The 11,650-nt window shown below is 46.5% G+C and overlaps 1 protein-coding gene across 1 annotated transcript; it reads left to right on the plus strand.

The window, feature by feature from the left end:
• The first annotated feature begins 2,169 nt into the window (after window positions 1–2,169).
• On the plus strand, window positions 2,170–11,639 carry PIGB (phosphatidylinositol glycan anchor biosynthesis class B). The gene is made up of 12 exons (XM_086471341.1): window positions 2,170–2,293; window positions 2,377–2,509; window positions 2,787–2,907; window positions 3,810–3,914; window positions 4,087–4,217; window positions 4,806–4,946; window positions 5,328–5,379; window positions 5,793–6,004; window positions 7,192–7,256; window positions 9,504–9,714; window positions 10,464–10,644; window positions 11,201–11,639. The coding sequence occupies exons 1-12, from the start codon at window positions 2,170–2,172 to the stop codon at window positions 11,330–11,332; spliced, it is 1,608 nt and encodes a 535-aa protein (XP_086327467.1). The 3' UTR covers window positions 11,333–11,639.
• The last annotated feature ends 11 nt before the right edge of the window (window positions 11,640–11,650 follow it).

An 11,650-nucleotide genomic window follows, 5' to 3' on the forward strand; every position in this document is an offset into this window, starting at 1 on the left:
AGGCACCATCACTTCCCCTCAGGCCCGAGGTAGGGGCGGGAACGGCCCCTCCCAGCCGCGGGACAGCCGCGGGCAGGGCGGGCGGCACCGCCCCGGCGGGGCTCGGCCCGTCCCCGCCCCGTCCACCGGAGCGGCTGGTGAGCCCCGGTGCCGCGCTCCGGCCCTGCCTCCTGCTGGTGGCTTCGCCCGGGCTCGCAGGGTCGTTTCCGAGGGAGCTCCCCCGCCGCCCTCCGTCCCCCTCGCTCCCCCCAAAGATCACACGCCGTTTCGTAAAAACTCGTCCGAGGCAAAACGGGCTTTGAAGAGCAGATGTGAGGTGCCCGGTGAACGCGCCCCGCCGCGGGTTTAGTGGGGTTTTCCTGCCGCCTGCTGGCCACCTACCTCACAAGGGGAAAGCGTTTTCTCTGCGCTCTCTCGACAGCTGCTCAATCAACGCACCTCAAATCCAGGAGCCTCAAGAATTCGGCAAGCACGGTCTTAAGCTCAGTGGTATAAATAGCCCTTTCTGTAGGCATCAGTTCAGACATCTTTCTTGAGACTTTTCAAAATCAACCGCCATCTCTATGGACAGACTTCTGGCAATTATGCTGACAAAGAAAGGAAGCTGCTGGAGTCACCACAGCAGTGTTTACGCTCATCACAGACTTGGTGGCATTTCCTCGTGCCTAAACTAGATTTATCATGCGCTCAACTGCACCTCCCAGTCCACCATGTACTGCCATCCTCTCATCTGAGCTTCTGGAAAGTCTATCCACTGCCTCCAGCTGTCACGTCGCTCCTGACTTTAAATAAAAGCATATCCAGGGAAAGGATTTCTTCCCTCAAGCTGTCCAAACAAGGTTCTGTGTTAAAACTGAAGTCTAACAAAGTTCCTCCCAACATCTGCACGTTCTGGTTTATCTTTAGATTTACTGAAGCCTTGAAATACCCACTGATCTAGTTTCCCCGAGTCTCAGATTCTGTGTTTTGTCAGACTGATCCACACCTATGGCAAGATTAACGCTGTGCTACCGAGCTACACGCTGCAGCACTTCTCCAAGTACAACCCGACTTTCAGGCAACCTCCTCTACTAAACAGCCACTCTGGCCTCGCTCTGTCAGGAACGACAGATGCATACATGTGTGTGCGGCACATGTGTGTATGCACATATACAGGTATGGATATAAGCCCAGGACACCAAAGCTGGGTGCTGTTCCCTTCTCAGCCATCAGTACAACAGCATTCCCAAGGGAACTGCAGTGTTAAGAACTGACACCGGGACACATAGGTGAAAATGGTATTTATCGCTTGGAGGATCAGACCAGAGGCACTCCAAAAGAACCCGCGAAGTGCAATCGCACGACTTTTTCAAGTTTCCCGGTGGTTATTTAAACTCGGACGTGAAGACACACCTTTACACACCCAGAACTTCTACGTATTTCGACAGTCACGTCCCTACAAGCCGGGACCAAGCACGCAGGTAGATGCAGTGCCATCTTCAGCCGGCGGGCTGCCGCAGAGGAGGCCGTCCAGCACGGCCACGGCGCGGGAGGGACGCTCTCCGCCTTCCGACGAACGCTCCGACTCCGTGAGAGGCTTGGGCGCCACGTCCGCCGCCGGGAGGCGCGGAGCTCCGGGCTGCCTGGCGGTACCGGGGAGCGGCGCCAGGGCAGCGGCGCGGCTCGCACGACTCCCTCACGGCCTCTTCTCCGGCGCGGCGTCCGGCGGCGGCCCCGCTGTGCCCTCGGGGCCCTGCCGGGGCCCGGGCGGCTGGAAGACGGGCCGGTAGATGTAGAGGCCGCTGGCCACGCCGAGCGCCACGGCCAACGCCACCTGCGGCAGCGGCAGCCGCCCCCACATGGCGACAGGAGGCGCTGCCGCGCCTGCGCCCACGGACACGCGCGAGGCGCCGCCGCGGCCTCTCCGCTCCTCGGCGGCACCTTCGCCCCCCGGCGGGACGAGGGGAGGGGTCGGCGGCAGAAAGCGCGGCGCTCCCCGCCCGGGAGAGCTTCGCCCCACGGCCCCGAGCAGCGCCGTGCCAGACCCGACCCCCCCTCACCTCACGGACGGGGGAACCACAGAACAGAGGCCTCCGCCCCTGCTTCGCTAGAGTAACCGGAAGGAAGTGCCGGCGGCGTCCCCACGGCCGTGAGGTCGCGCATGCGCCGCCGCCGGAGGCCCGCCCGCGGATGGAGGCGGCCAGCGGGCTGCTGGCGCGGGCCCGGGCGCGGCGGCCGGAGGCGATGCGACTCCGTCAGCGGCGGTCGGTGCTTTACAGCGCCCCCGGCGGAGCCGCCGGGCAGCGAGGCGCCGGTAAGCGGGGCGGGGCGGGGCGGGGCCCCGCGGCGGGGTCCATGACGGGCGGGGGCCGTGACGGACGGGCTTCCCTCCCGCAGGCGCTGCCGGCGGCCCGGCGCCGCTGCTGGCGCTCACGGTGGCGCTGCGGACGCTCAACTGCTTCCTCGTCCAGACCAGCTTCGTCCCGGACGAGTACTGGCAGTCGCTGGAGGTGGCGCACCATATGGTCTTCGGATATCCTTCCCCGTGCCGACCCGCCGCCGGTACTGACGGCCCCCGCCGTGCCCAGAGGGGACGCGGCACCGCTTCCCGACTGACACCGGCCCGGAGCCGCGGCGGCAGCGCCAGAGCGGAGGTTTCCCGGGCAGTGCGGGGTCAGCTTGGCCCGCGACAGCCGCCCCGCTGCCTGGGGCCGCAAGGGTCGGTGTCTCCACCCGGACAAGCCCGAGAGTAACGGCTCTAATGAAACTCTCTGTTTCAACCGTTCACGATCTGGCCTTAACGTTTGTAATTATGGCTACCTGACCTGGGAATGGGCAAACGGCTTGAGGAGCTATTTCTATCCCCTGATCTTTGCAAGCATCTACAAAGCTCTACAGCTGCTGGCTAAGGATGATGTTCAGCTGCTGGTAAGCGTAACCAAAAAACGCACCCGCTACTAAAATTCCATTTAAAAGCCTTGTATTTAAACCATACTGATAGGACGAGAGGAAAGGGCATGAAGTTGTGCCAGGGGAGGTTTAGATTGGACATTAGGAAAAATTTCTTTACTTGAAAGAGTGGTCAAGCTCTGGAACAGGCTGCCTAGGGAGGTGGTGGAGTCATTGTCCCTGGAGGTGCTCAAGAAACGTGTAGAGGTGGCACTTCAGGACATGGTTTAGTGGCCACGGTGGGGTTGGGTTGACGGTTGGACTGGATGATCTTAGAGGTCTTCTCCAACCCCATGATTCTGCGATAAATTCAGTGTATTTTTATCACTGTACAGGTAAAATGCAAAGCCTTGAACCTAGCCATTAGAGATGTATGAGCAGAGAGGCCTCACTGAAGTGTTCCGCATGGGCACAGGACTCACCTCACAGATCTCCTGTCACAGGACTGATGCCTGTGACTGCAGAGGATTATCCTTGGCCTCCATCGATCTCCTTGAGTGCCATACTGATGGTGTTTGCCACTACCTCCTAATTGCTCCATGTTTCAGTTTTCCAAAGTGTTTAATAATATATATTTGTACTACACTCGGTAACAACAGCTCCTTTTGACTTTTCCTGGAAACAAGTGGCAAAGAATTCTACTTTCAATTTCTGAACACTTTCAGTTGAGCTTTAGACTTCCTTTGTTTTGGCAAAATACTAGTCTTACCAAAGGACTCTACTATTACTTTTTTTTAAAAATCATGAAGAGCTGTAGAGAATATTCACTAACGCGCTGTTTTCCTGTCTGAGCCATCACTCACTAACTCAGGAATCCTCTCTGTGAACCTGCAATTTAACGTGTTTGTTGCACAAGTAACATTTTCTCTCTGCCCCCCCAGATATGGGTCCCTAGGCTCGCACAGGCAGTGCTGGCAGCTTTTGCTGATGTGAAGCTTTACTCGCTAGTGCGACACCTTGAAAATGCAGAAGCAGCAAAGTGCGTGGTGAGTGTCAGCCTTCAGAACAATTTTATGCCTGTTACTAAACCCTGCTCGTTGCAGTGCAAACACTGTCATGGGGCTGTTAAGTCACCCCTTGAAGAATTATCACCTTTATTTAAACTGTCAGAATTTAACGTTTCTCCCTGTGCATCCTGTTGTTCATAACTACTTTCAGTACTTCTGCCAGCTGTGCTCCTGGTTCACTTGGTATTCCTGCACCAGAACTCTAACAAACACCATGGAAACTCTTCTGACCATTTTTGCTCTTTCCTACTATCCGATAAAAGGTTCCAAGATGGGGAGCAGGTGAGAAACTTTCTACTAACATCACTGGTAGTTTTTGGCTTGGGATTACACTAACCTACTGCTACTGTTTAAAATGCTAACTTTTATCTTAAAATATATAGCAACCAAACCCGCCTCATTCACATAGCAAGAGCTCTACATCATGGAAGGAACAGGCATTGTGGTATTTACTCTAAGCGTTTTTTTGAAGCTGTGATCTAGCTGGCATGTAAAATCACTGTTCTCCGGTTCCCTTATACAAAGTATCGCTTTATAGAAAACTTTAATTTAAATTTTAAAGGACTGGAATTTGTCATAACTTGGGAAAAGATAACAAAAGCTTTTTGGGGTTCAGCTATAGGTGAATTTAGCTTTACCAGCTATCTATTTTAAAGCAAGTACATGCTTCTCGTTAGCACCTCTATTGCTAATAAAGCAATTGTGTAGCTGGCAGCCTTCCAGGCAAAACAGAGAGAATCAAAGTTACCTGCAGGACGAAACCCCATTGGTCAGAGACAGGACAGTATTTATACTGTTGAAATGTCACTGCAAAAGAATTGACCAAACCTTTTGAGAAACCTTTGTTTTTCTTGTGTTCCCTCACTCTAGCTACAAATATTTAGCTTTGATAGCACTTGCAATTGTTGTTCGTCCCACCGCTGTTATCCCATGGGTACCTTTGGTCTTCAGTCATTTTTGGCAAGAACAGAGGAAAGCAGACCTCATCCTGCACAGCTGCATTCCGGTTGGGTAAGTTCTGTCTGAAGTTAAACTGTGGCTGTGCACAGCCGTATCTTAAGATTGATTTTAGCACCGCAAAGAGGGACAACCCAAAAAAGCTGATTAGAGCCCTTTGGCAAAAGCTTAGAGGGCCATGCCTCCCTCGCATTAATGTACGTGCTGCAAAAAAGACACTAGAAGAGATTTCATGAACAGCATTCCAGCTTCATCTGGGATTCTGCCAAGGACACCAGGTGATGGCAACTGGCCGCTGTAAAATGGCCATGAGTATGGATGATCTCAAAAAAAGATGAGGAAACAGGGAGTTCTGACAGCTCTTTGGACAAGAGTAGAATCTGATACAAAAGCAATTCAGGCAATATCAGTGCAACCAACTTTCCATTTTTGCAGATTGGTCACAGTAGGAACCTCTTTAATAATTGACCGTGCGTTTTTTGGTGAGGTAAGTTGTTTTAAACCTGTAATAAAAAAGGCTGGGGTTTAGCATTTTAACATGGATGGATGTTTCAGACTTCTCTGTTATTTCTGTGACTGTGTCTGGCCTATGATCTCTAAATATATCCTAAGCCATAAACGCTTAAATGCCAACTTCTCAGTTATTTTAAATGACAGACTGTTACTTAAAATGGGTATGCCCAGCTCTCAGTAAATCAATACTTATCAACCAACTGCAAAACTTACACACTGCTGTGTTTAACTGCTCAATAGAGGGAGTCTGGGGCAAGTCTTAGTAGAAGAAGTGTAAGGTGAATGAAAACACTGTCGTTTAAGGCCCACAATGACTGCGTAATTCAATGTAGCTGCTGGTTTTCACTTTGGATTTGTATGTAACTACCCCCCACCCCGATCTCCCAGTGGGTACTGGTTCAGCTGAACTTCCTGAAATTCAACGCGCTGCAGAATTTGGGAACGTTTTACGGATCTCATCCCTGGCACTGGTACTTCACTCAGGGACTACCAGTCATCTTGGGTACCCATCTGCCTTTCTTTATTCATGGCTGTGTGCTGGCACCAAGAAGGTATCGCATCTTCCTCCTGGTGGTGATTTGGACGTTGGTGGTATACAGGTAACTTCTCTTAAGTGTAACTGCTATCTTTCCCTGGTTGTGCTTGTCAAAGCTTATGTCCTCTCAAGAAGAAAAAAGCATAGTATTCAGGTTAAGTGACAGAAAACTTTAAACTATTCAAACACTCCAAGAAATGCAGTCAATTATACAATAGTTTATAGAATTTTATGTAGTACTACTACTTGTATCATTACCAGACATGTATTTTTTTTTGAGTTGATAGACCCTTAAAGAATAAAATAATTCAGCTTGAAATTCAGTGGAAAATGAAAAAACCCAACATTCAATCACCATACAGGGGTTTAAGCAACAACAGAGCTGGTTAGAAAACTGTTTACTGGATGGCTGTTAACAAACACACAATTGCATTTGGTTCTTCAATACATCCCTGGTAAGAGGAGAGGTTTTTAAAGAGGCGCCATTCAAAAGTCTACACGCAGCTCTTGGCATTTCTCATAGGACTGCGTGTCTCATTCTACATGGAGAAGTAGCAGGAAAAGTAAGCTGTTTCCAAAGCATCAGAATAAAGGGGAGATTAAACAAGAGACATTTTCAGACAAGAAAAGATACAGCAAATTAGTAAATACTAAGTAATAAATGGTATTAGACCACAGCAGTAGTAACAGGATACAGCTAAACAGCAGCAAGGCTACAAAGGCCATCCCTTCTTTCAGTCCAACTCAAAACTGAATGTGGGTCTGTTGGCTTTAGGGCTTTTTTGATCTCACATAGTTCCCATGACACAAGCCTTGCAGTAAACCCCAGAAGTTGGCATGGGAAGTTGTGTGAAGCAGCATTAGCAGAGGTGAACGTTACTTTGTGAGGTACAAACGTGTACCTGAATCCCAGCTTCCCATCGAGACTTGTGGTTGTGTTTTATTACAGAAAGCAAATTGGTGAAGTACTAGCTGAGTTCTATCCAGTAGTTACAGAATCAGACCACTTAATTGCTGGAGTAGTAGGCAGGTTCTTTTATTAGTGCTTGATTTAAACTGACTAAATAGCCATAATTTGAACGTACTCGTTATGTTCTTAAAAAGTGACAGTTTAGAGTAAAAACCCAAACTGCTTCAGTGCCAAAAGCTTTTTAGTGCTTTTATTCCAGTCCTCCGTGCTCCAAGAAGTATTTTGTGAACAGAATGGATACACTTCACTCTCATGCTAGTATTATGTCTCTTCTCTTACAGCATGCTGGGCCATAAAGAATTCAGGTTCATCTACCCAGTACTGCCATTTTGTATGGTTTTTTGTGGTAAGCATTGATTTCAAGTGTCTTGCAGCCTTCTCTGTAATAGAATTCTTACCTAAAGACAGACTGCTAATAGTCCATGTAGGTATTTGACAAAGAATTCTAGAACTAGCCTAACCTTTTTTTTACAGCTAAGGAAAAATAAAGTAGGATTTAAAAAAAAAAAAAAAAAGGAACAGCAAGTGACTGAAGCACAGATGGAGAATCCATAGCGTGGATAAAAGTACTTCCTGCAAAAAGTGTGAAGATGGCTGTAGTGACTCCTAACTTTCTAGCAATGCCCCCCTTAAAGGGTATTTTGTTCCTTGGCTCCTTTGTAGTATTTTTCCACCCCATTTTCTCAAATATGCCTGACAAATGCCTTGAGTATGCAGCAAAAACATTAAAGTACTCAAAAACTAAAATTATCCTGTTCTAGATTCAAGTGTGTTCATAGATGATGCTAGTTTTGTGTCTGCTCTTTACCTGCCACCAGCTGGAGGCTGCTTCCCCCAGAAGTCTTAGAGCAGTTAATGTGGTAGCTTTTTCCTTCAGGCATAGTGAGGTGGATTTGTTAAACCAGGAATATAAGGTCCCTAAACTAATGTGGTTGACTTAACTATTAATTGAAGAGAACCTGTCCACAGGTTAAACTGGAAAGCATATTGCTTTTAGTAACAAAGATTTTTCTGTTACTTTAACAGAAACTTTTAAAGTATTCATTTTTTTTCCTGTTTTGTTTTGTGTTTCTTTCTTTTAAACTCAGAACAGAGCCTAATAAGGAAGTATTTTGTATTTCACAAAACTAGGTATTAACTACAGTAATGTATCTATAGGAATAACAAAATCACGATGAAAGTCTAACATGCTGAAACGTTCCATGGGAAGATTAAAAATTCTGGAACCCGAAGGTGTATAGCTTTCATTTAAATACAAGTTCAAAACAGATGAATCAATGAAAATTCTAGGTTTTTTAACCTGTTTTGCTAGTCTAAACAAAAGTAAATCTTCCATCAATAATTTTGCTCTCTGCTGAGATCAGATATGTAGTATGTCTTGGCTTAGTTCAATGGCAGATTTAAGACGAACCAGTTCTACTTCATGTGCCAAAAAATTCCAGTCAGACCACTACTTTTTGTTCATATCCCTCTTAACTTTCATGCCTATAAGGGAATGAGGTCATCTATGCAATTTATGAAGAGCTAATTACCATCTGTTTGATACTTTAGTAAAGAAAAAAATGACAAAAGTTATTTCCGATAACTCAGTGGTTACAGAGAGATCTTTAAATTGCTCAAAACACTATAAATAAAAACAGGAAAAAATCCCACATGAATTTCAGTCATTCCCAAGCACACTTAAAGATAAGCTAAGAGCATTTCACAAAAGCAGTAAAAACCTGCCTATAATAGAATGTTCCCACTCGCGTTTAAACCACAGACTAATTAGTGGACTTTTGTTTTCATCCGAGATAAAGATCTGCAATTTGTCCGAACAGAACAACTGAAGAAAATTAAACTTGTTACTGACTTTTGAACCAGGCCTGCTCTAACTTGTTCCTTGGGATTCAGTAAATGTGGTCACAGAGCTAGGCTGCGTAAAATATTTTTATCTCCCACTACGGACAAGCCATATGACTTAGTAAGGGTTTCCAGACATGCAGCATGAAGCTGTCTTCTGTGCCAGGTTCACCCCAGTTGTGGCTGGGACAAACAGGTTTTACAGGTATCTCCTACCAGGAGAACCATCTCTTCCTGTTATTAGCTCCTTCAAGAGAAGTGGGGGGCAGGGGATGGATGTTGTGGCTTTCAGCACGCTGGAGACAAAGAACGCCACGGCCACGCCAAAGCACACATAGTTACATTTGTTCTGGCTTTGCTTGGACACGCATGAATCGGAACACAATCAGGAGCTTACCATGTGTCATTCATCCAAACTACTGAATGGACTGGTTTTCCCCACAAGAAATTAAAATTGAGCTCTAACAAGACAAAGCACTGGCTTTGAAATTGTGTTTTCGTACTTCAAGAGACAGGGATGGGCTGAACATTTACACTGTTAAATCCAAGAGTTAATAAGGGCCAAGTCTAACCTTGGCGTTCCCATTCAGAGAGTAAAGGCTGAAAGAACACTTTAAGTTAAAATACCTCAAAGCAAGGTATTGTTATCAACTGAGCAATGGTTTTCCAGTAAGGCATGGTACTTCCAAAAATACCGCAGGCAACTGTTAGCATTTGCGTATCTCTAAAGCTTACTTGGATGTTCCTACAGGGTATTCTTTGAAACACCTGAAAGCATGGAAGAAACCTGCAGCAAGTTTCCTGCTTCTCTCCAACCTGCTCCCAGCCCTGTATACAGGCTTGGTTCACCAGCGAGGTGCTCTTGATGTCATGAGTCACATACAGCAGCTCTGTGGTAACTCTGACCAGTCACAAGCTTCTGTCTTCATCATGATGCCATGCCACTCCACCCCCTTTTACAGGTATGAGAACAGTTAGCAGTGTACTAGAGTAAGATTCACTGGAGCAGAAATTAAGATTATCTTTTTCCCTAAGCTTAATAAACTGAGATGGATAAACGTATAGTGGAAGAGTTTTGATTTGTCATGTAGTTAATACAGAATGCACAGGGGAAAAGTCAAATGCTTATACCACAGAATAAAATTCAGCATTAAGCTTTATTCAGTTTCCGTAAAATAGCTTTGTCTGAGGATATGCAGTAAGTCTTCTGACTCCTGAAAGCACGTCTTACTGCTTCATTATGGTAACTTGTGTAGTAAAACTAAAGACTAATCGTTACAGTCAAACTGGATTAACTTTACCTTCTGCTGCTAGAGAGTAGAGAAATGTAATTACTGCAGTGACCGAGGCCACTGTTCCAAAAAGTCTGCAACGGATCCTGGCAAGTAAACAAAACATTAAGGCAGATATAACCAGTGAAGCTGATATGGAAAAGTACCTTCTTAAGAAACTCATGTTACGCAGATGGTATTTTTGTTAAGATAAATCTGCTTTCTGTGAACTGTTAACAACACAGTCACAGCAGTTTAGAGCTGAATCCCTTGTTCTGCTTTCATATGAAGTACAGAAGGGAAGAAAATATGACTCTGGGGGAAAAAAACAAAACTGAAAGAGTTTTGGTTTTGACTGAGGTATCTTTAGTGATAAGTCATTTCAAATGTTAGATATTGGTTGATTTATCCTGAAGGGCTTTTTTTGTTTTTCTCCCTAGCCATGTTCACTGCCCTCTAAAAATGAGATTCCTTCAGTGTCCCCCAGACCTGACGGGAAGCGAGAGCTACACTGATGAGGCAGATGTGTTTTACTCCGATCCCCTTGGCTGGCTCAGTGAGGAGTTTCACAACGATACGGCACTACCCAGTCACTTGATCTTCTTCAGCGTGCTAGAGCAGGTATGGTAACGGCAGGGTGAAACCAACTCGCTTGGAGAGCCAGTTACAAAATGCATTAGGGGAGCCTTGCAGTTCAGATTTTTGAAAGTTGTGGCCCACAACTCTCTAAAACGCAGCTTAAGTTAAAGTTGAACCCTGTGGTCCGTAAGATGGGAGATGCCATTCCAGTGATACCTGCTTAGCGTTCCTGTGTGCCCTCTGTGCAGCTTCTACACAACACACAGGAATGTTTTACGGAGTTCTCCTCAGGCCCTATTAAAACACGTGTGGTCTGCTCCCAGAACCACAAACCTTTAAGTAAGCAAGAATGCCTGCAGTCAGAATACCTTTCCCCCTCAGTTCTTTTCTGAAGTCCATGGACTCAAACAACGGTGTCTGGTGAATATCCACTCCGGATAGGATCAAACAGGATAGGTACCTCTTTCTCTAGCAGCCTTTCCTAAAATAAAGGATAAAACTTCCAGGGGACAGTTGAATTGATGGTTTTGAGAAGACTTTTCTGATGCTCCCAACTACACTTTCTGACTGTGGCAACTAACATCATGTTCACTTACAGGAAATATCATCATTTCTAGCTTTAAGGGGCTACAAGAAAACAGCTGCCATCTTTCACACTCATGTACCTCAAGGACGAGTTGGAAGCCACATCTATGTGTACAAGAAAAAACCTGAAGTGAATCATACCTGAAGATCAGTTTCCAGCCTGAAGACTAATGAGATCAGTTTTGCCTAGCAGTACTATGCTTGGAAGATCTTGTACTGCAGAAAGGAGAGAGTAGGGAGTCTGAGACTGGGGAAGTCAAATGGGAGGGCTGATGAGGCAGCCACTGTCTGTCTGGAAACACATCAACCTCTTCCTGAAGGCCACTTCAGCAGCAGTATGGCAGGACAGGGGTGCTGACCTAACTTAAAACACTAGAAAACCGCAGGAAGACCAAGGTTACTGTAGGACTACTTAAACAGTAAGAAATTAGACAAGACCGGACCATTTTTATAGAACTGCACA

The sequence above is a fragment of the Leptosomus discolor genome, chromosome 11 (genome assembly GCF_034619465.1).
Source record: "Leptosomus discolor isolate bLepDis1 chromosome 11, bLepDis1.hap2, whole genome shotgun sequence".
Classification (NCBI taxonomy): domain Eukaryota; kingdom Metazoa; phylum Chordata; class Aves; order Leptosomiformes; family Leptosomidae; genus Leptosomus; species Leptosomus discolor.

Coding starts and splice junctions, on each gene's coding strand:
- PIGB (XM_086471341.1), top strand. CDS start 2,170: ATGGAGGCGGCCAGCGGGCTGCTGGCGCGGGCCCGGGCGCGGCGGCCG. Junction 2,294..2,376: donor CGCCGGGCAGCGAGGCGCCG/GTAAGCGGGGCG, acceptor TCCCTCCCGCAG/GCGCTGCCGGCGGCCCGGCG. Junction 2,510..2,786: donor GTGGCGCACCATATGGTCTT/CGGATATCCTTC, acceptor CCTTAACGTTTG/TAATTATGGCTACCTGACCT.